The sequence below is a fragment of the Macaca fascicularis genome, chromosome 6 (assembly GCF_037993035.2).
Source record: "Macaca fascicularis isolate 582-1 chromosome 6, T2T-MFA8v1.1".
Taxonomy (NCBI): domain Eukaryota; kingdom Metazoa; phylum Chordata; class Mammalia; order Primates; family Cercopithecidae; genus Macaca; species Macaca fascicularis.
Genome location: NC_088380.1, coordinates 145,031,524 through 145,055,226, shown reverse-complemented (window position 1 = coordinate 145,055,226; position 23,703 = coordinate 145,031,524). Strand labels below are relative to the sequence as shown.

General features: G+C 44.7%; 1 protein-coding gene across 3 annotated transcripts in view; it reads left to right on the top strand.

Annotated features, from left to right (window-relative positions):
• Positions 1-7,010: 7,010 nt before the first annotated feature.
• Positions 7,011-23,703, top strand: part of ETF1 (eukaryotic translation termination factor 1) — a 38,087-nt gene continuing 21,394 nt past the window's right edge. Inside the window, exons 1-2 of one of the 3 annotated variants that reach the window (XM_005557913.4) lie at positions 7,011-7,150; positions 7,311-7,414. In XM_005557913.4, the coding sequence (XP_005557970.1) occupies positions 7,329-7,414 (86 nt within the window). In that variant the 5' untranslated portion in view covers positions 7,011-7,150; positions 7,311-7,328. Of the gene's footprint in view, positions 7,151-7,310; positions 7,614-23,703 lie in introns of all 3 variants that reach the window. The other 2 variants (XM_065546803.1, XM_045394297.2) reach the window with 2 other exon arrangements.

The window sequence follows — 23,703 nt, the reverse complement described above, 5'->3', positions numbered from 1 at the left end:
TTTTGTTTTTTGTTTTGTTTTGTTGTATTTTTTAGTAGAGACGGAGTTTCACCGTGTTAGCCAGAATGGTCTCGATCTCCTGACCGTGATCCGCCCGCCTCGGCCTCCCAAAGTGCTGGGATTACAGGCGTGAGACATTGCACCCAGCTGACTCAAAGTATATACTTCTAAAAGGATTATACTACAAAATATATCATTGTCACACCTTTTAACATCTTTATAGCAAAAAAGAGTATGCTTTTCCCAATAGTCTCATAACTTTAAAGTTTATCTGAGTCAGGAACCAAGGGTCACACCCACATTGTTTGACATGTCCAAGTTCCTTTCAATTTAGGCTTCCCTGCCTTTTTTCCCCTTTGCAATTTATTTTAGAAACTGGACCACTGGGCCGGGCGCGGTGGCTCACGCCTGTAATCCCAGCACTTTGGGAGGCCGAGGCGGGCGGATCACAAGGTCAGGAGATCGAGACCCGTCTCTACTAAAAATACAAAAAATTAGCCGGGCGCGGTGGCGGGCGCCTGTAGTCCCAGCTACTCAGGAGGCTGAGGCAGGAGAATGGCGTAAACCCAGGAGGCGGAGCTTGCAGTGAGCCGAGATCACGCCACTGCACTCCAGCCTGGGCGACAGAGCGAGACTCCGTCTCAAAAAAAAAAAAAAAAAAAAAAAAAAAAAAAAAAAAGAAACTGGACCACTGGTCCCGTAGCGTCTCCTACATTCTAGATTTTACTAATTGCTTCCCTGTGATGTAATTTAATGTATTCCTTTGTCCCATTTAATCCAATTCAAGTTCAGTTTTTTTGACATAGGATCTCACTCTGTTCCCCAGGCTGGAGTGTGGTGGTGCTCTCATAGCTCACTGTAACCTCAAACTCTTGAGCCCAAGCAATCCTCCTGCCTCACCCTCCCAAGCAGCTAGGACTACAGGTGCTCACCACCACACACAGCTAGTTTAAAATGATTTTTGTAGAAATGGCACCCTTGCTATGTATATTGTTCGGGCTGGTCTCAAACTCCTTGAGCCAAGTGATCTTCCCACCTTGGCCTCCCAAAGCACTGGGATTACAAGTATGAGCCTTTCACCCAGGCTGTTTCATTTTTCTACAACAGGTGATGTGTACTGCCATCAGAATTTAAAATATTAACATATGAATTCCAAACATAATTTCAGTTGGCTCTTTTGTCATGTTAGTAGCCACTGATGATCATTACCGAAATCTCTAATTTCATTAAAGGTCTATTATTTTACTTCTGTCCTTTCATTTTTAGTTGGAATACCTCTATAGTAAGAAAATTCCCCTTTTAACAAGTACCACGTTACACTGCAATGTAACTATATATATAAGGGAAGACCAGTTAAATGCTCAGCTCTTTTCCTTAATTTACTAGTTTTCACAATTAGTTCCATAATCAAAAGTGGGGAAATTAGGTTTCTTGGTTGTCACTGTGAACTCATGGATTTCAACTTATTTTTATGTTTCACTTCATTGCAACTTTTCTTAGTGATACTCAAATTGTTCTAACCTTGGCGTGAGAGCCTCTTCCTGTTGGCTCTTAAATCCTTTTGACAAAACCCCAGTAGTCTATGTTACTTTCTTTGCTTACTGATATAACAAGATGTTCCAGGCTCACCTTGTTCATTTCAAGAAACAACTACTTACTTTATCTGTTATCTTACTTATTTAACATCCCTGTCTCCCCTGCACCTCCACGAAAGACCATAAATATAAGAACTGAATTACATCTAAAAATTTTCAGCACTTGTCTCAGTGCTGGACCAAAAAAGTGGCATGCAATAAATATTTATGGAATTCAACTAAAAGATTAGCCTCTGTCTAGCTATTCTACAGGTGTCTCTATTGAGTCAAACAAGGCACCACTGGCAACTGGCAGAATTAAGCACTTGCCTCTTCAGGTGGGTCAAGGGCAGGGTTCAGGCTCTCCCTATAAATACTCTTATATGCTAGAGGTAGACCCCAGCTAATGAGCTCTCCCTAGAACAGGTATTCTCACACACACACACCTTTTTTATACTGAGAGAATGAGAAAAACTTAAGTTTTAGTTCTCCATGGGCCTTATTTTCTTAAGGAGGAAATCATTACAGAGTAAAGCATTAATGGCCAGTATCTGCTTAATTTAACAAGACTACAAATTCATGTAAAGATGTCTGATCCTCTAGAGAGGAAACTGTCATTCCTTAGCTGCAGTCCCCCCTCCAACTGAAGAATTACATTTCACCACTAGGTGTCCACAGGGGAACAAAGGATACCTTACACTTGCCCATTCCAAGTCCCTTTCACACACACTGCACTCCATAAACAACTTGTCCTAGGTCAATTTATAAAAACCTTAAATCTTGTTTTATGTTGTACTACTACAGCTTAGGTCTTCATTTATTGTAACTTATATCCTGGCCAGGCGCAGTGGCTCACACCTGTAATCCCAGCACTTTGGGAGGCCGAGGCAGGTGGATCACAAGGTCAGGAGTTCCAGACCAGCATGGCCAATATGGTGAAACCCCGTCTCTACTAAAAATACAAAAATTAGCCGGGCGTGGTGGTGCGTACCTGTAGTCCCAGCAACTCAGGAGGCTGAGGCAGGAGAATCACTCCCTTGAACCCGGGAGGCAGAGGTTGCAGTAAACTGAGATCGCGCCACTGACTCCAGCCTGGATGACAGAACGAGACTACGTCTCAAAAAAAAAAAAAAAAAAAAAAAGAGAGAAAACTTTCCTCTAACAACCATACTGACTTCCAGAAGAGTCAAAGATAGCCCTTTAGCAAATCTCACCACAACCATCCCTTCTTTCATCTTGGCTACTCTTTTTTTTTTTTTTTTTCTCTCTGAACTCCAGTGATCCTCCTGAGTAGCTAGGGACTACAGGTGTGCACCACCATGCCCAGCTAAATTTTGTAGTATAGATGAGGTCTCGCTAGGTTGCTCAGTCTGTACTCCAACTCCTGAGTTCAAGCAATCCTCCTGCTTTGCCTCCCAAGGTCCTAGGATTACAGGCATCAGTCACTGTGTGTGGTCTATCTTCGTTACTCTTAAACTTATCTTCACATTAGTAACCAATAACCTCATTCTGTAGCTATTTTTAGGGGGAAAGGGTCTTGCTCTCTCATCCAGGCTGGAGTGCAGTGATCACAGCTCACTGCAACTTCAAACTCCTGGGCTCCAGTGATCTTCCTGCCTCAGCCTCCTCAGTAGCTGGGACTAGTGGCACATGCTGCTGTGCCTGGCTGATTTTTTTTTTCTTCTTTTTGTAGAGACCAGGTCTCTCTAAGCACAAAGACTTATTTCTGCTTTCAACATCAAAACATAACAGGCCTGCAATCCCAAGCACTTTGGGAGGCTGAGGCAGGTGGGTCACGTGGGGTCAGGAGTTCGAGATCAGCCTGGGCAACATGGTGACACCCCATCTCTACTAAAAATACAAAAATTAGCCAGGCATCACGGTCTATGCCTGTGGTCCCAGCTACTAGGGAGGCTGAGGTGGAAGGATCACTTAAGCCCTGGGGTCGAGGTTGCAGTTAGTCATTATTGCACCACTGTACTCCAGCCTGGGCAACAGTGAGACCCTGAATCAAAAAAAAAAAAAAACGAAACAAAAACTTACCTACCCCCACCTAATTGGCAAGGAACATCACCTATATCCCAATATCTAACTTTGTTATTGTTTGAGCTGAGGAGGAAGTTCTGAGATCATACAGAACAATGTCTTTATTTTTCAGACAATCTGTGTGCTTAGAGAGTTTATATATTCTGTTCTCACCATTTAGGAGTTTGAAAAATCTGTATCACTTTTATATCACAGAACATTCCTCCTCAACAATGTATCGTCATGGTCCCATTTAAAAAGCCTTGATGCAGGCACTACCATCCGTGCTCCATACCTCCCAAATCTCTTCAGGTAGATAACTATCCCAGCTTTTGCTTTTAATGCACTGATTTCTAATGCTAAATGCAGAGATGGTGAATCTGCAGCAACTAGGCCAAGAGCTTTTGGGGCTACCTGGACCTGCAATTGTCTAAGAAATAAGAAATTCAGAGACTGACAAACAGCAGTCCTACTTGGGATGTCATCATGCTTACTTCAGGCTGAATCACACAGAAGAAAGCCTTCAAGCATGGACCTGAAGCAATGCTGTAAACACAAACATCAAAACGAAGAGGAGGCCAGGTGTGGTGGCTCACGCCTGTAATCCCAACATTTTGGGAAGCAGAGGCAGGCAGATCTTCTGAGGTCAGGAGTTCAAGACCAGCCTGGCCTACATGGTGAAACCCTGTCTCTGCTATTTAAAAAAAAAAAAAAAATTGGCCAGGCATGGTGGCTCACACCTGTAATCCCAGCACTTTGGGAGGCCAAGGCAGGCAGATCACGAGGTCAGGGGATCAAGACCATCCTGGCTAACACGGTGAAACCCCTTCTCTACTGAAAATACAAAAAATTAGCTGGGTGTGGTGGCACCCGCCTGTAGTCCCAGCTACTCAGGAGGCTGCCGCAGGAGAATCACTTGAACCCGGGAAGTGGAGGTTGCAGTGAGCCAAGATCATGCCACTGCACTCCAGCCTGGGCAACAGAGCGAGACTCCGTCTTCAAAACAAAACAAAACAAAACAAAAAAGAGAACAGGAAGGGTAGAGTAGGACAATCTAATATGGAAATAGGGCAAGAGGAATGAAGGAAAACCTTGGACACAGTTGATTCCTAGTTAGTAAGTAGTGTTTAAGACTAAGGCAGCCCCTCCGTTCACTACTAAACACAGTGGATGACACACACACAGCAGGAGTACAATATTATATAACAAGTGAACATATGCCAAAAACTACAAAATGGAAGAGGTTCCCAAAGAAGAGGTTCCAACCTGAGATTCATTTCCTGGGGGAGAGAAGTATGACCGTGTCCCCACCCTATGAAAATATAGGTAATGGGGTCACTGTATAATACACTGGACACCAAACATGGAGTCGGGAAGCCATAAACTAGCTGTGGGACTCTGAACAGGTCCCTTTCACTTTTCTTTGCCTCAGTTTCCCCATGTATGAAATGGAGGTCATACCCCCATCTTCAAAGTGTGGACAAACTTTATAACACACGAAAAAAGTATTCAAAGACCATACAAATGAAAGCACATGATTGACATCACTACTTACATGTCTCATAAGCAATCTCAAACGTAACAGGCCCAAGATGAAATTCCCAATCATCCCCCAACACCTGCTCCTCACCTTTCCCACCTCAGTAAATGTCACCACTTCAGTACTCTGGGAACCATTCTTGGTTTTCCTCATCTAATCCATCATTCAGTCCTATTCACCCCTTTTTTTTTTCTCCCCTTGAGACAAGGTCTTGCTCTGTCACCCAGGCTGGAGTGCAGTGGTGTGATCTCAGTTCACTGCAGCCTCGAATTCCTGGGTTCAAGGGGTCCTCCCACCTCAACCTCCCAAGTAGCTGGGACTACAGGCGCGGGCCACCACATCCAGCTAATTTTTTGTACTTTTTGTAGAGACGGAATCTTGCCATGTTGCCCACGCTGCTCGCAAACTCCCGGGCTCAAGCGATCCTCCCTTTGGCTTCCCAAAGTGCTGAGATTACAGCCGTTGGCCACTGTATCAGGCCCTTCATTCACTTCTATCTGCACTGTCAGCACTCTAGTGTAAGAGAAAATCATCTCTCACATGATAATGAAGCAGCCAAAATGGTCTCTGAGCTTCTCCTGTGCTCTCTCCAGTCCAAACCAGGGCTCTAAACGCTTTAAACTACCCACTGTTCTTGAAAGAAACCAAACTTCTGAATCTGGCTTAAAAGGCCCTACATGATCTCTTCTCCTGCTGCTCCTTCAAACCTCTCTCCCCGTCCCTGACTGTGCCAGCACACTGGCGTTTCTGTATTTCTCAACTGTGTTCTGCTTCCTCCTGACAAACTCTTACTCACCTTTTGGGTCTCATTTCAGAGGTGCGTCCCCGCCATACACTCTCAGAGCACCCTGAAGTACTGAAGCATGTGTGTAGTTATTTTATTACAAAAAATATAAAATCACAAACGGTTAGAAACCCAATCGACTACAAGCTCCATGAGGGGTAAGTACTGTCATCTGTTTGGTTCACCTCTGTATCCCCAGGAAAACAGGGTCCAGCACACGGTCTGGGCTCAATATTTGAACCCAGACGAGGTGACAAAGTAGCCACCTAAAAATCCTAACTCAAAAAGATAAAGTTCTAACCGTATGTGGATGCCCATTTTATTTCAACTCTCTCCACCTCCGTTCTCAACGGCTCAGGCCAAACCATACATGGGGTCAGATACCTCAGGTCTCCAAGCTCAGGCAGCCCCCGCTGTCTTCCACCCCATAAAGTTCTAAGTCCAAAGTGAGCCCGTCCTAGCTCCGGGGCGAGAGAAAACAGGCCTCTTTCGCCCCTGCAGGTGAGGGTCCCAGACCGCCCGGAGGCAGGCTCCTCATCCAGACCTACTGGCCAGGATTCCTCCACACTATTCCGCGCAGCCGTGACGCACGCAGACCGCAGCACTTCGTCAGCGAAGAAGCCGCTGGGTGCGAGGCGCTTCTTCGCGGCTTCTCAAGCTTCAAACCGCGCGTCGGGTCCAAGTGCCTAGCTTCGCGTCACAAAGCCTCAGATGTCCATCCTATTAATGGAGAAGGGACTGAAAAGACGACGACCCCGGTCGTCTCTCTTTAAGAACCACCCCCATTCGAGCCTGACGGGGGGGGGGGGGGGGGGGGGCTCTCAATAAACTCGCGAGAGCCACCGGCTTCCGCCCGCTTCCTCCTCTCGGCTTGCCGGGCCGGAAGAAAGGTGGCACCTCCCACCCCCCCAGCCTCTACCTCACAAGACAGCGCGGACCCAGCTGCGGCCAATCGGCAGGTTCATTGTAGGCGGCGGGGCAGAGAGCCAATGAGAAGTCGCGGCGGACGCAGAGCTTCTCCTCACTCGCACCGGCCCCCTCCCTTCCGCCCGCCGCCTTCCACTCCGCCCCTGGCGGAGGAAGTGATGTCACAGGCCCCATGTGAGCGGATTGCAACACATGCAGCTGCCTGGAGAGAGGGAGCCGGTGTCCTACGTCAGAGCCGCCGCCGCCGCGGAGCCGCCGCCGGGGAGGAGCAGCCGCTGCCGCCCAGGACTGGGCCCTTAGGTAAGGCACGGGGAGGGAAAGGCCGGCGACCTCTGTGGCGAGCTGCGCCGGGCGGGAGGAGAGGGCCTCTCGGGGGTGGCGAGGAAGGGGGCCGCTCTGCCCCAGCGGCGGCGCTAACTCTGTGGTCTTGGTGTCTCCGGGCCCCGCCGGGCCGCTCTAGGGAGGAGGAGGCGAGAAGATGGCGGACGACCCCAGTGCTGCCGACAGGAACGTGGAGATCTGGAAGATCAAGAAGCTCATTAAGAGCTTGGAGGCGGCCCGCGGGTGAGCGCCGCGTCCGGCACCCCCCGTGCCCTCTTGGTTCCCGGACCCCTCAGGATGGACGCCCCCGCGCCGCATGGCCAGATGAGGAGAACCAGGCACTAGCCAACTCCCGCCTTCTGGATCTCTGGGTAGTAGCCCCTGACCCAGGGGCGAGGGTCGGTGCGGTTGGCCCAAGAAGGGGTCCTTTCCCCGCATGGGGGTAAGGGGCCCGCGCTCCCCGGGTTTAGATCACTCGGCCCCCCTCGTGGTAGGCCACCGCTACTTTTTACCCCTCCTGGGCCCTTAAGTCCAGCTTCTCCCTCTTCGGGCTCCAGGTGCTGCCATCCGACTCGGGTACTATTGTGGCAAAGTGCTCGGCCTTCCTTTCCCAACGCCCTTCCCTGATTTCCTCTTCTCCCTTCGTTCCTCAGCCAGGCCTCATTAAAATGGCCTCTCCCTCCTGGGCTTCTGAAACCCGGGTGGGTGAAGTTTGGATGGGACGGGAAGCAGAGGTGGTCAGGGACAGCTTGTTTCTGATTCGTGATTGCTCTGGGTTTTCCACCTGTCCCAAGATGACTTCTCCCAAGTCCTCTAATTACCCTGGAGCTTCCTGGTTTTAGCTGTTCCAGGACCCACCTATAGACTGAAAATGCCAACGTATGCGCGATGTAAGGAGTGTTGGGTAGGTTTTGGTTAATGAATCTGCATGTGTATGTCCAGGAGAAATATGGATCAGGAGGTCGTTTGATAGAAGTCATAACTACAGAGTCCCTGCTGGCATTTATCTGAAACTGGTGGGGATATCGCTGTAGAGAGGCTTCTAATGTACTTGATGCTTGTTGAGTGAGATTCAGAATTGAATTAAATGAGCTTTGAGTCTTGTACATTTTGATAAGAAACTGTAGGTGTGTCCATTGTGGGAAGAGTAGGCTAGATTAAAATTAACTGTGTGTGTGTGTTTTGTTTTTAATGTTGTTCGTTTGAGGAAGGTGTGCCAGAGGTATTCCTGTTTCCTTTATTACTTTATTTTGTTCCTTTCCCAGTCATAGAAACTTTTTATTTACAGGAAGTGCCCCCCCCCAAAGAAAAAAGTGTTTGGAACATTATTACATACTTGTGTGTCTGAGCATTCTTAGAATAGTAGAATGGCCTGCCTCAGGCCATGTGAAAAGTTGATTTCAGCACAAGAATTTGACATTCTGGTTTCCAGCCCAGGATTGTCGTTTATGGGTAGATTTGCAATTTTAGAATGACGGCCCCTTCAAGCTCTTCATTATTACTGTTTTATGAAACAGGATGTGCTTAATTGTACTGAAGGCCCATTTCACAAGTTGGTTTTGCTAGTGTTTTGTTCTTAATAAATTAGGGACAGTTCTGTTTGGAATGAGGCTTCTAAAAGTTTGGCCCCATTCGGTGACTTGGGCTTGTGCTCACTCCTTCGGTTTACTGGAGAAACGTTAGTTTAATATGAATCGCAGACAGCAGCTTATTTTTTAGTCCTTAAGTTTTTCTTTAAATTTAATAGAATATTCAGACCTTCTTAATAATCTTACAGAAACTTGTGCCATATGGTAGAGTGAACAGTTATTCCCAAAATGTGAGAATACCGTACAGAAAGGATAATATAGGTCACGACCCATTATGTTGCACTACCAAGAATGAACCAGGTTCTTTTGTTTCGGTAAGATCTTCTGTTTTGTTACTTGAAGCTTTCTTTTTTTTTTTTTTTTTTTTTTTGAGACGGAGTCTTGCTCTGTCGCCCAGGCTGGAGTGCAGTGGCCAGATCTCGGCTCACTGCAAGCTCCGCGTCCCAGGTTCACACCATTCTCCTGCCTCAGCCTCCCAAGTAGCTGGGACTACAGGCACCCGCCACCTCGCCCTGCTAGTTTTTTGTATTTTTAGTAGAGACGGGGTTTCACCGTGTTAGCCAGGATGGTCTTGATCTCCTGACCTCATGATCCGCCCATCTCGGCCTCCCAAAGTGCTGGGATTACAGGCTTGAGCCACTGCGCCCGGCTTACTTGAAGCTTTCAATCCAGTATTGCATTTTATAGATTGCTGTTGTTGCAGTATTATATATAGGTGGATGTGATCTGTGGATTTATTCTTACTACTTTCATTAGCAGGCAGGTTCACACATGTTAATTTGCATACGTTATATTCTCTGAAACAGTCCAGAAAATTAAATCATGACTATAATTTACCTGTTTGAATGAAGTAACGTTGAAGATGACATTGCTTAATAAGTAACACCATTCCTTTCTACTGCTTGATGAAGGAAACTGATTCTTAAATTTTGTTCTACCCATATTACCTAGCGACTAGAAACTTTTAAGCCCCTCTTTAAGACTTTTGAAGGCTTTACCTCTTTGTTTAGCAAAGTTCAGTAGAGTTTAAAGCATGCTAAAAATGAAGTTATAAGGCACAACTTGTTTTCGAAGTTGTTGAGTTTTGATATTTTAGACATGATTAAGCTGTCTAAAATAGCTGGAACATCTTCCTCTAAACATTGTGGTTAATAATCATGTCCTACTTTGCTTTTAATCAGGATTTGGTTGCATCTTGATCCCATGGAAATTTAAAATTTTGGCCATCTCTTGAGTATTGATAAGGGAGTCAGAAGATTCCCCAGTACATACCAGTTTTTGGAGGTGGGGAATATTTTCATTGCCAACTTGTGTTAAAGTCAGACTCTAGATTTTCATAGATAGGGTACAGTGAAAAATGTTCTTCCTACTTTACCTAGTGATAAAATATTTTTAGGAGAATTGTAATGGGCTTTAAAGACAAAGTGGATGGCAAAATGAATCTGTATTTGCTGATGTTTTGGGGGTACTCTGGTTTTCAGGAGGAAAACTGAGGTTGTTTTCAGGCATGGTTGTTAGCACAAGATAGTGAGACTTAGTGGTGGAGTAACAGTATTGTTTTGGAAATGAAAAAGCCCTTTCCTCCCCTTAGCAGTGTAGAATTCTAGGCATGGGAATCAAGGATTGGTTTTTAACAGTAGTTATTAAAAGATGCTAGAATAAGAGTGATTTTGAAATTAAGGTAATCTTATGTGGTTATCTCTTGACATATGACCCAAATTTAATGTAGCTTGAAAAAGAAACCACCTGCAAAATGGGCTCACTAACTACATCTTAATAAAGGGAAATATGTTGGCAAAATAATTTATTTAAGCACATACCATATTATAGACTGTGCTACAGTACATTATTAAGTCATTTAATCCTCACAAGTATTGCCACCATTTGGTAGACAAGGCACCTGAGGCTAAGAGATAATTTGTCTAAGATGTCACAGCAAAAATGTAGCACAGTTCAGCACTTAACCAATGTGCTATACGAGGTGTATTTTATTTTCAGAAAATACAAAACTAGATTTCCTTAAAATGTAGTCTGAGCTATAACAAATTCTATTTTATATTACATGTGTGTGGAAGAGCATTTATAGAAGCCAAATTACTAAAATGGGGAACTTGATAGTGTTCTGTTTTGTAACCAGCATCATATTTAATCTTCTGAGTTGAAAGGAGTGTCATGCATAAACTTGATTTTTAATTTGGGTAGAACATTGTTACTTGGTTTCAGATAAGCCTGGTCGAATGTTAGTTTGTGTGTGCTAGTAAAATAACCATTTAATTATTTTGGTAGACATAGGCCCCACTTAAAGTTGATGGTAGTTCTTCCCGGTTCATGATTGCTCCTGGTATATTCTCCACAGTTGGCTAATGAAGGATAAATGTATACGTAAACCAATACTGTGGTTGAGGGTATCTTGAATAAGGAACTGAAACAGGTGAACGTATGTTGGAAAAAGCGGGAGAATTATTCGTTGTTTTTTCTCGGTGTTTTCTGTGCAGGCGAGTGGTGGCCTCAGAAATAGTTTTGGACACTATCGTTTTAAGGTAATGTTAATAAAATCATAGCTAGAGCCTGTCCTAGCCAGGGACAGTGGTGAATATGACAAAGGAATGGACAGTGTTAGTTTGGGTTAGATTGTGTCAGTGGGTGTTAAAATGTCTTTTCACTTCTCTTCACTAGGAAACCTCATGTGTTTCATATCTAATGAACACTTGGTCAGATAACCCTCATAGCCATAACCCTTGTTTGAAGGTCAGTGCAGCTTGCAAACTTCTGCTGTAGTGTTTGGGCATTTTAAAAACTGGTTACTTAAAAATAACTTGTTGATATCTTAACTCTAAATGAAATAAAATTAGTTGTTCCTGCCCCCAAATATAACCATTTTTAAAGAATCCCCACTGAATTCCTCACATTATACAGAATTAAAAGTTAATGTTTTGGCGAGATCATTGAATAGGTTAATGTTTTAAATCTTAGAGATAATATGAACAGCTTGCTTAATTTATATACTTTGAATAAATTAAGGTATGTTGGATGTGTTTGAGTACCTTCCCTAAGTAAAAATTGTTGGTTAATAGAATATTCACCTAAATGGTGGTGGTAATAATGTTCTCAAAGCACTGAATTTCACATTTTTTTCCCCCTCACTATCCTCAAAGGGCTGGTTGTAGCTAAAGTGCTACTTTGTGGTCTTTGATACAAATACCTGAACCATTTAAAGTTCAGGCTCATAAAGAAGACCTTTTTTGTCCTCTATTCTGGCTCTTTCCATGCCTCCCTCCCCCCAAACTGATGGTTAGACAAGTTAAAAGACCACATGAGGACTAGGCACATTGGCTCATATTTGTAATCCCAAGAGTTTGGGAGGCCAAGGTGGGCAAATCGCTTGAGGTCAGGAGTTCAAGACCACCCTGGGCAACATGGTGAAACCCTGTCTCTACTAAAAATACAAAAATTAGCTGAGTGTGTGGTGGCTTGCACCTGTAATCCCAGCTACTTGGGAGGCTGAGGCAGGAGAAATGCTTGAACCTTGGAGGCGTAGGTTGCAGTGAGCCGAGATTGAGATTGCGCCACTGCACACCAGCGTGGGCAACAGAGTGAAACTCTGTCTCGAAAATAATAGGGGCTGGGTGCGGTGGCTCATGCCTGTAATCCCAGCACTTTGGGAGGCTGAAGTGGGCAGGTCACAAGGTCAGGAGATCAAGACCATCCTCTCTAACAGTGAAACCCTGTCTCTACTAAAAATACAAAAATATTAGCCAGGCATGGTGGCGGACACCTGTAGTCCCAGCTACTCAGGAGGCTGAAGCAGGAGAATGGCGTGAACTTGGGAGACAGAGCTTGCAGTGAGCTGAGATTGCACCACTGCACTCCAGCCTGGGCGACAGAGCAAGACTCCATCTCAGAAAAAAATAATAATAATAAAGACCACATGAGGAAAAAAGTCAAGAACTAGACTATTTTAGGTTTTGTGAGAAGAGATGAATATAGAACAAACAACTACAGACCTCTCTCACTCTTTCCAAATTTTGGTTTCCACATGTGTGACTATGGACATTACTCTTGGATTAGGTGGTGACAGTGAGATAATATGGGTTAAAATATCTAACACCACATTTGCCACATAGAAGGTGCTCTGTAAATGTTAGCTCTTTCCTTTTCTATATGCAAACATTGATTCTGCAGAGATATCCTAATGGAGAATTGTATTATTAAAGGATCAGGATACAGATGCCACAGGTCTGAACTATGAGAAAGGGAAGAAATAAGTGAGAGAGAAAAGAGGTAAAGGGAAGAGGGCAGAGTATATATGTTAGAAAGGATGTGGTGGTGGTCCTTAGTTTCCTCCAAGTATGTAGGCTGCCTGCTTCAACTCAGAACTAGTCCTAACAGCTGTTGTATCTGGCATGGTGTTCTATGCACTGTGAACCTAATAAGCAATTACTCCCTTTGAATTTCAAGATATTATAATAGCAGATATACTTACCCTTCCTGGGAAGGAAGGCTTACTCTGGACATACTGCAAGGTAAGCGAGAGTACATAGTTAGAATACCATTTAAGGCGGGGTGCTGTGTAGGTTATAGGTCTTTCCTATCTTCCACACCAGTTGTACCCTTTCTTCAGAGGGCTTGTTTTCTTTGAACTTGAGATTGAGGGTCAGCCCAGTACAGCACCACCCCCTGTCCTGGGATGGTACTTCGTTGTTAAAAAAGTTAGTGTCATCTTTGCAGCAGGGCTAAATGGTCTTAGATCTTATTTGAAGAGTAGGAAGGAGAAATTTGCCTTCCCACTGCTGGATCTGTTCAACTAAGAGGCTGGACAATAGAAATTACTTCTCAGTCCAGCCTATTCTCTAGGGATCTCAGAATAGAACCTTCTCCTAGGATACATTCTGTAGGTGTCTTTCAATTCTTCAGCAGCCTGCTATCTTAGTGAGGGGGAGAAGGAATTAGGAAGGTTCAGGCTTTTTTTCTCTGGCAGGTTAGAAATTGAGAGTCTGAGGTTTCTCACTGAGTACAGTCCTCAGAGAGTATGATGAAGCTTCCTCTGATACGGTTTTATCTTACGCCATTTGACACACATCCTTGCCCACTGTCTTTACTCTTCTCACAATCCGTTCAGGTTCAGAGGACTTGACATTTTCAGGTGCGTGACAACTGGCTCTTGTCATACAGATAACTCTACATGTTGAGTTTGTACTCTTGATTTCACATTTTCATTTGTTCTTCTAAGATCTCCTTTAGAAGAATGATCATAGGCCGGGCGCGGTGGCTCACGCCTGTAATCCCATCACTTTGGGAGGCCAAGATGGGCGTATCATGAGGTCAGGAGATCGAGACCATCTTGGCTAACACGGTGAAACCCCATCTCTACTAAAAATACAAAAAAAAAATTAGCCAGGCGTGGTGGCGGGCGCCTGTAGTCCCAGCTACTCGGGAGGCTGAGGCAGGAGAATGGCGTGAACCCGGGAGGCGGAGCTTGCAGTGAGTCGAGATCGCACCACTGCACTCCAGCCTGGGCGACAGAGTGAGACTCGGTCTCAAAAAAAAAAAAAAGAAAAAAAAGAAGAATGATCATAGCCAAAATAAAGGTTCTTTTTGTTTTCCTGCCGTGTCTGTGACCTTATAAACTAGATTTTCCTCCAAAATACACATATAAGTATATGAATATGAAGCCCAGAAATGCACTTTTACTGTTAACCAGTAAGCTAATGGGCTTCACCAAACACCTGCTGTGAGTTGGGCACTAGATATTTTGGAAGAAAATGTAATAAAATGAAAACATGATCTGCCACACAACCATGGAATGATAATATAAACCATTTTCAGCTCCGTATTAGTGAGTACAGAATAACAGTACATGTTGAAGGGGATTTAGTATAAGCAGATGATTAAAGTCTTTTTTTTTTTTTTTTTTTTTTTGAGACGGAGTCTCGCGCTGTTGCCCAGGCTGGAGTGCAGTGGCCGGATCTCAGCTCACTGCAAGCTCCGCCTCCCGGGTTTATGCCATTCTCCTGCCTCAGCCTCCCGAGTAACTGGGATTACAGGTGCCCGCCAACTCACCCGGCTAGTTTTTTGTATTTTTTTAGTAGAGACGGGGTTTCACCGTGTTCGCCAGGATGGTCTCGATCTCCTGACCTCATGATCCACCCACCTCGGCCTCCCAAAGTGCTGGGATTACAGGCTTGAGCCACCGCGCCCAGCTTGAGACAGAGTCTTGCTCTCCCGTCCAGGCTTGAGTGCAGTGGTGCGTTCTCAGCTCATTGCAACCTCTACCTCCCAGGTTCAAGCAATTCTCCTGCCTTAGCCTCCCGAGTAGCTGGGATTACAGGTGTGTCCCATCAAGCGTGGCTAATTTTTTTTTTTTTTTGAGACAGAGTCTTGCTCTCTTGCCCAAGCTAGAATGCAGTGGTGCGATCTCAGCTCACTGCAACCTCCACCTCTCAGGTTCAAGCGATTTTCCTGCCACCGCTCCTGGCTGAAATTCATCTTTTATTAAAAGGAGATTATAGTGAGCAGAGACTTTGTCACTGCACTCCAGCCTGGGCAACATAGCCAGTCTCCATCTCAAAAAAAAAAAAAAAAAAGCCAATTATTCATCCATTGGCTTCAGTTTCCCCATCTGCTTCATGGGTGAAATAATGTTTTTTTTTTCTTCTTCTTCTTTAAAAAAGGTAACATTGGCTGGGTGTGGTTGCTCATATCTGTAATCCCAGTACTTTGGGAGGTCTTGGCAGGTGGATCACTGAGGTAAGGAGTTCGAGACCAGCCTGACCAACATGGTGAAACCCTGTCTCTACTAAAAATACAAAAATTAGCCGGGTGTGTTGGCACGTGCCTGTAATCCCAGCTACTTGGGAGGCTGAGGCAGGAGAATTCGCTTGAACCCAAGATGCAGAAGTTGCAGTGAGCCAATACCAGCCTGGGCTATAGAGGGAGACTGTGTCTCAGAAAAAGAAGAAAAGAAAAGTAGTTTTCTGAGGATGAGTAGCATACATTTTGACCCCCCCTTATAACAGCTCTGTGTGAAAAGCTATTATTACCATTTCATGGATAAAGAAGTTAGAGTACATACAGGGAGTAAATAGCTGCCTAATATCACAGCCTTTAGTAAGGGTCAGTGCCAAATTCTGTACTCCTTTTCTGATTTCAAAGCCTGTGGTGCTAATTTATACAACACTACCTTGCTCTTTGGCAAGTATTTATTTTGCTGAATAGAGATGTCTCCCATTCCCTTCTGAAAGGAAGACTCTTGTCCATGGACATTTGTAATTTTGTAGAAGGAGCAGGTGTGCTGAGACTCAGGTGCAAAGATTTAAAAGAAAACAGGCATGCTATTTCCACCCTAGGAAGAACTTGGATACTGAATGTGTTTATTCTTGACGAGTATCAGGGGAGAGAGAAATAATTTGTTGCAAAATCTCTCCCCAGAAGCTCATTCATATATTAGAAAGAAGATCCAAGTAGTAAAGTGGTGAATCCTGAACACTGGTTGTGATTGCAGTCTCTTGCTTTGCACTGTTGTAAGAACACTAGAGAAATTTTCCAGCTTCGAAGCTGCTTCCTGATGGAATATTCCACTGGGTTTTGTGAAGATCTTTTAATTTTTCTTTTTAAGACTAATAATGCCTATCATTATAGAAAAAGTGTACACACTCTACCAGATGTGTACATTTTTGTTTTAGTTGACTGAGTAAATCTTTGTTCTTTGGGGCATAAAAAGCTAAAATGAACCTTTGTGAACTTTATTCTGAAAATGTTTGGATATCTGAGTTATTCTGTACCCTGGGGGGAGGTTGCTGTAATGTCTCAGTAAGTTCCGGTCTTGGTATTTCTCCCATTTGGTAATAGCATCTGACTCTAAGGTCAATTGCATAAACCAATTTCAGGTAACTTTCCTAGTCCCTTTGAAGGGTAACAGAATCATCCCTCCTAATGCTAAACCTTTTATAAAAGGCAGCCCCATCCACCTCCTAACCTGCCTCATAGATGGTAGTAGCAGCGGGAGTGGGGTGGCATTAATGTGAGGATCAACAAAATATTTGAGATATTTCATAAGGGGTGGTTTTGTTTAGTGCTGGTTTTGTTATGGTAAACGCCTAATAGTATGATGGTTTGAGCTTTTAGGTGCAGGGGAAGTTGGGGACAGTTAGTCAATTTAAGGCACATTAGTTCCTTTCCAAGGACTGACAGTTTGTTGTTGGTTTTTGTTTTGTTTTGTTTTGTTTTTGAGACAGAATCTTGCTCTGTTGCCAGGCTGGAATGCAGTGGTGATCTCGGCTCACCGCAACCCCTGCCTCCCGGATTCAAGCGATTCTTCTGCCTCAGCCTCCTGAGTAACTGGGACTACAGGCGCCCGCCACCACACCCAGCTAAGTTTTGTATTTTTCGTAGAGACTGGGTTTCACCACGTTGGCCAGGATGGTCTCGATCTCTTGACCTCGTGATCTGCCTGCCTCAGCCTCCCAAAGTGCTAGGATTACAGGCGTGAGCCACTGCTCCTGGCCAGATTTTTTTATTGGTATTTTATTTGGTAGTTTAGAATAAATCTCTGATGTTTGCTTAGAAGAGTATATAGAGATGATGGTAGGAATTGGCCATTTATTCATTTGTCAGATGTTTGAGTGCTGCTATGTGCTCAAATGATTTCTGCCCTCAAGAAGCTTATATACACTTGGGCTGGGCGCGGTGGCTCATGCTTGTAATCCCAGCACTTTGGGAGGCTGAGGTGGGTGGATCACTTGAGGTCAGGAGTTCCAGACCGGTCTGGCCAACATGGCGAAACCCTGTCCGTACTAAAAATGCAAAAATTAGCCGGGCGTGGTGGTCCACACCTGTAATCCCAGCTACTTGGGAGGCTGAGGCACGAGAATTGCTTGAACCCGGGAGGCGGAGGTTGCAGTGAGTTGAAATGGCACCACTGTACTGCAGCCTGGGTTACAGAGGGAGACTCCGTCTCAAGAAAAAGAAGCTTATATACACTTACTGTAAACAGTGTGTTTCGTTGTTTGATACTTGGTGGAAGAGAAGAGAGAAGTTGGGTATCAGGTCCCTTTGAAGTGACTGGCCATAGGTTATATCAGAATACTGAACTCATGCCACAAAAGTTTTAGAAAGGAATGAATTTCTGTGGTTCTCCCTTATGATAAATTACAGAGTTTCCAGTGTTCTGGCCATATTATTTTTGGTGTAGCTCTTTTTTTCTGTGGAAGATTTGGCAAGTCCTGTAATCCCATAAAGGTGACCATCATCTGCTACTACAAAATCAGCTCATACTTCAGGACTTAACAGGATTCAAATAAGACTCCAACCCCATCTGATATTACCTCTTTCCCCTCCTCATTTCTAGTTGGGCTGCGCTGCTACTTTCCAGCTGGTACTACTGGTGGAGGGGAGGCAGTAGTAAAGAACTAGAGCTCCATCTCATTACCATTTAGTGATCAGTTACTATCTGTTCTCCAAGCTAGGCACTTGACATATATGATCTTGTAGAATCCTCATAACCTTGTGAAGTAAGTAGAAACTGAGACCCGCAGGGATTTCTGTGGTTTGTCTTTGGTCACACAGCCATTAAGTGATAGAGTTGGACATGAGTCTGAATCTGGGCTCCTCCTATTCTGTTCCCATATTAACTCCATATAAAAAAGACCATCTTAATTTAAAAGTTTAAACTTAGTTTTACAAATTTGGGAAAAGAAAAATAGAAAACACACAGTGAATAAAACAATGACAGTTTTGGAAATGGAGTAGAAATTGAAGAGAAACTGATTTTCAGGTGGTGATCCATGTAATACTGCTGGCTTAGTGACTCCCGGAAATGATCTGGCTGAGATTGATTGATTGATTTTTTTTTTTTTTTTCAGGCGGAGTCTCACTCTGTCGCCCGGGCTGGAGTGCAGTGGTGCAATCTTGGCTCACTGCAAGCTCTGCCTCCCGGGTTCATGCCATTCTCCTGCCTCAGCCTCCCGAGTAGCTGGGACTACAGGCGCCTGCCACCACGCCCGGCTAATTTTTTTCTATTTTTAGTAGAGACGGGGGTTTCACCATGTTAGCCAGGATGGTCTTGATCTCCTGACCTCGTTATCCACCCGCCTTGGCCTCCCAAAGTGTTGGGATTACAGGCGTGAACCACCGCGTCTGGCCTCTGGCTAAGATTTAAATTGAGCTTTGTGAGGTAGGCACAGATGGGAGCTTGAAAAGGGAAGTGGTGAAAAATTTGGCCATCCATTCCCTCGGCACAACCCAGCCATCAAACCCTGGGATGAAAGCTTCTTGGAGAGCATATACTGTACATCCCAATTAGGGAGTATAGTAGGCAGTCTCTAAAACATTCCTGGTCCTAACCTGAAAGTAGTTACGTGACTTACAAGTGATGACTTGGATGGCAGAGTACTTGAGGGGGAGTGAGTATTCGGGCTGGTAAAAGTTGAGTATCTCTGAGCTGTCACAATTCATTATGGTTGTATTATAGCTAGGTTGTCTTAAGTTGTGGGGGTTTTTTGTTTTTTTGTTTTTGTGCTGCTATAACAGAATACCACAGATTGGTGTTATGGTAAGGGCCTGCTCTCTGCTTTTAAGATGGCACCTTGAATGCTGCATCCTTTCTTGGGGAAGAACACTGTTCCTCTCGTGGCAAGAGAACAAAAGAGAGATGGCCCACTCTTACAAGCACCTTATTTTATCGTGTGTGTGTGTGTGTGTGTGTGTGTGTGTGTGTGTGTGTGTGACTATAGCTGTCAGGTCTTACAAGCACCTTATTTTATCTTTTGTGTGTGTGTGTGACTATAGCTGTCAAGTCTTATAAGCACCTTATTTTAAATAGCAGCATGAATCTATTCATGACCTATTCATAACCTAAACACATCCCATATGCCCCACCTTTCAATACTGTTGTGCTGGGGATTAAGTTTCCAACACATGAATTTGGGGGGACACCTTCAAACCATAGCATAGGGTAAATGCAGCAAGTGACCTCTCCGGGTTCTTCTTCTTTGGGTGGAGGTGAGGTTGTGGAAGCTTGTTACCTTCAGCTGACCTAGAGATGACCCTGTGAAGAAAGCAAGCAAGATGCAGTGATTCTCAACCCTAGTTCTGCATTTTAGAATCTTTCGTATTTGAGGCCAGGCACGGTGGCTCACACCTGTAATCCCAATTCTTTGGGAGGCCAAGGCAGACAGATCACTTGAGGTCAGGAATTCGAGACCAGCCTGGCCAACGTGGTGAAACCCCGTCTCTACTAAAAATAGCCAGGCATCGTGGCGTGTGCCTGTAACCCTAGCTACTTGGGAGGCTGAGGCAGGAGAATCGCTTGAACTGGGGAGGTGGAGGTTGCAGTGAGCAGAGATGGCGCCACTGCACTCCAGCCTGGGCGACAGAGCAAGACTCTGCCCCAAAAAAAGAACCAGCTGGGCATGGTGGCTCACACCTGTAATGCCAACACTTTGGGAGGCTGAGGTGGTTGGATCTTTTGAGGTCAGGGGATCGAGACCAGCCTGGCCAACATGGCAAAACCCCATCACTATTGAAAATACAATTAGCTGGGTGTGGTGGTGGGCGCCTGTAATCCCAGCTACTTGGGAGGCTGAGGCAGAAGAATCGCTTGAATCCAGGAGGCGGAAGCTGCAGTGAGCCAAGACCACACCACTGCACTCTAGCCTGGGCAACAGAGCAAGACTCTGTCTCAGAAGAAAAAAAAGAATCTTTCATATTTCAAAATTGAGACTCTCTCACCCAAAATCATCACCACCCTCTCTCTCCCTATTTGGAAACTATTGAGTCAGGATGGAGGAAGAAGGGATCTTTTCTGTTTGAGCATGTATTCTTTTATTTTGCTTTTTAAGAAAGCTCTAAAAGGATTGGGGGCGGGGAAGTATGCAGACTGAAGTGTTCTTGAGCATTGTTGATGATGGTGAACATTGATGAAGATCCTTGGGGGTCAGGCGGGCATGGTGGCTTGCGCCTATAACCTTAGCTGCTCAGTGAGTCTGAGGTGGGAAGAGCGTTTGAACCCAAGCGTTCGAGACCAGCCTGGGCAGCCTTGTGAGATCCTGTCTCTAAAAGAAAAAGAAAAATTAGCTGAGCATGGTGATGCGTATCTATAGTCCCAGGCTAGGGTGGGAGGCTCACTTGAAGCCAGGAGTTTCCAGGCTACAGTGAGCTATGATTGTGCTAAAAAAAATAAATTATCTTTCTACTTGAGTTTTGTTTGGGATTTATTTATTTGGTTTAGTTCTGTTTACAATTCCTTGTTTTCACCGGTTTGATTTTTCAGAAGTTAATCCTCTGAGTGAAGCATTGATGAAAGCTTTGATAAGCCAAAGTGCCCCTAAAACCAATGAGAACAAGAAGGGATCTGAGTACAGAGGTCCCTGGGAGCTTTGAGGGATACTTTGCTGTATGTTGTCTCTTTTTTTGCCCAGTTTTTACAACCTGCATGTGAGTCATTGCTGTACCCCATGATTCACTAGTTCTTTGATTTTGGGAGAAAAGTATAGGGACGGTAGAAAAATGAAGGAAAACTATTAACGGTTAAAGAAGGTTGTAGATTGCCTATGTAGCCAGCATCTCCTTAGTGAGAGCTTTATTTTTCATTCTCCCCTGAAGGGTGTTCACTTTAAAAGTCATGGAAGTATTCAACTTCCTTAATTTTATTTTGGGTGTTTACACAAACTGTTCTAACAACTTTGATTGGCTTGCAGGGATGAGGGTAAATGAATGTTTATCTCATTTGGAATCTTTACTGGAAGAACAATCTGCTTGTTTTGTTTGTTTGTTTTTTGAGATGGAGTCTCTGTCACCCAGGCTGGAGTGCAATGGTGGGATCTTGGCTCACTGCAACCTCTGCCTCCCGGGTTCAAGCCGATTCTCCTGCCTCAGCCTCCCGAGTAGCTGGGATTACAGGCATGCACCACCACACCCAGCTAGTTTTTGTATTTTTAGTAGGGATGGGGTTTCTTCATGTTGGCCAGGCTGGTCTCCAACTCCTGACCACAGGTGATCCACCCACCTTGGCTTCCCAAAGTCCTAGGATTATAGACATGAGCCACCGTGCCCAGCCCAGTCTGCTTGTATTAAACCTAACATACAAAGCATGAGAAGTTATTAAACTACCCTTTAAATTTTTAAAGTAAAAGCCATCCATTTAATCATCTGCATTTCCCCTCCCTAGTCAGGTGTCTTATTTTAAAAATTCAGAAACTTAATGTTTCCCCCACAGAAGGTAGGAGGAGAGGCACGCAGGGAAACTAGTGAAAGGTAATTTTTTGCACCTAATTCAAAAGGAATAAGAAGCCAAGACTACCTTTCAAGTTTTGTTTCATTTATCAACTTTGCAGAAATCTACCAAACAAAAAACAATTCTTAGGCAAGCTACACTTTTGAGCCATTTTTTAAAGTGGAATCCTATAACAAGATTACATTCTTAGGTATATTTGCTCCTTGGTCCTCTGGAATGTTACATGGATGTGGAATGCAAGGTTGCCCAACTGGGTTATACAGTAGGGTTGCTTAATGAATGTTTATCTTCTTAAACTATCAGCAGTGGAAATTAAGTAGCTGCTTATCTTAAGGTCATTGCTTTGCCCTCCACATCATTATCTTATTTGAAGAGTTGCCCTAAGGCATTTTGAGTTCTCTCAGTTAATTTGTCCCAAATTTCTCCCCTTTTTAGCCTTAAACTTTCCAAATCTTTGGGGTTTGTTGCCTGTTCTTCCTCAGCTCTGAGGCTTCACCTCTGCTATCCCTTTACATTGCATTCCCTGCTGACTGCATCTTAGGAAGCTCTTCTCTGTAAGTCAGAGCATGTCAGCTTTTTAAAAAAACAACCCCTTTTAAGGAAGAACTTCCAGGCCGGCATGGTGGCTCACACCTGTAATCCCAGCACTTTGTGAGGCCGGGGGGTGGGGGTGCGGGGTGGGGGTGGATCACCTGAGGTCGGGAGTTCGAGACCGGCCTGACCAACATGGAGAAACCCAGTCTCTACTAAAAATACAAAGTTAGGCCGGGCGCGGTGGCTCAAGCCTGTAATCCCAGCACTTTGGGAGGCCGAGACGGGTGGATCACGAGGTCAGGAGATCGAGACTATCCTGGCTAACATGGTGAAACCCCCATCTCTACTAAAAATACAAAAAAAAAAAAAAAACTAGCCAGACGAGGTGGCGGGCGCCTGTAGTCCCAGCTACTCGGGAGGCTGAGGCAGGAGAATGGCGTAAACCTGTGAGGCGGAGCTTGCAGTGAGCTGAGATTCGGCCACTGCACTCCAGCCTGGGCGACAGAGCGAGACTCCGTCTCAAAAAAAAAATACAAAATTAGCCAGGCATGGTGGCGCCTGCTTGAAATCCCAGCTACTCAGGAGGCTGAGGCAGGAGAATTGCTTGAACCTGGGAGGCGGAGGTTACAGTGAGGCGAGATTGCACCACTGCAGTCCAGCCTGGGCAACAAGAGCAAAACTCCATCTCAAAGAAGAAAAGAAAGAACTTCTACAAACCCCTACGGTTGTAGGCCCCTTGAGAATTGACTTACCAAGCATAAGCCAGTAAAATTGGTACTCAAGTGTTTTCCCCATCTTTTCTCTTCATATTCTCCCTGTGCATGAGTGGACCCCTGTGTCAGGTAGGTGGCACCTACAATCTAGATTGTGATGGAAGTTCTGTTTAGTTGCCCAACATTTCCAGCCTCTCCCAAAGCAAATGTCTTTTCCCTCCATTGGCCTGTGTGTAGAATTTGACATAACTCCAGAAAGAATTATCAAAATTTTTTTTGGAAATTACAGTTTAGAAGCCCTAGCAAGTGTTTGTGATGATAACTTAATCAGTGTATCATAAATTCCCTTGATTCCGTGGTTTGGCCAGAATACTTGCTCCCCTATCCAAGGGGTGGCAGCAGAGCACACACCATACTCTCCTGTGTACTGTCTTTGATTAGCTTCTAATTCATTGGGGAAAATAG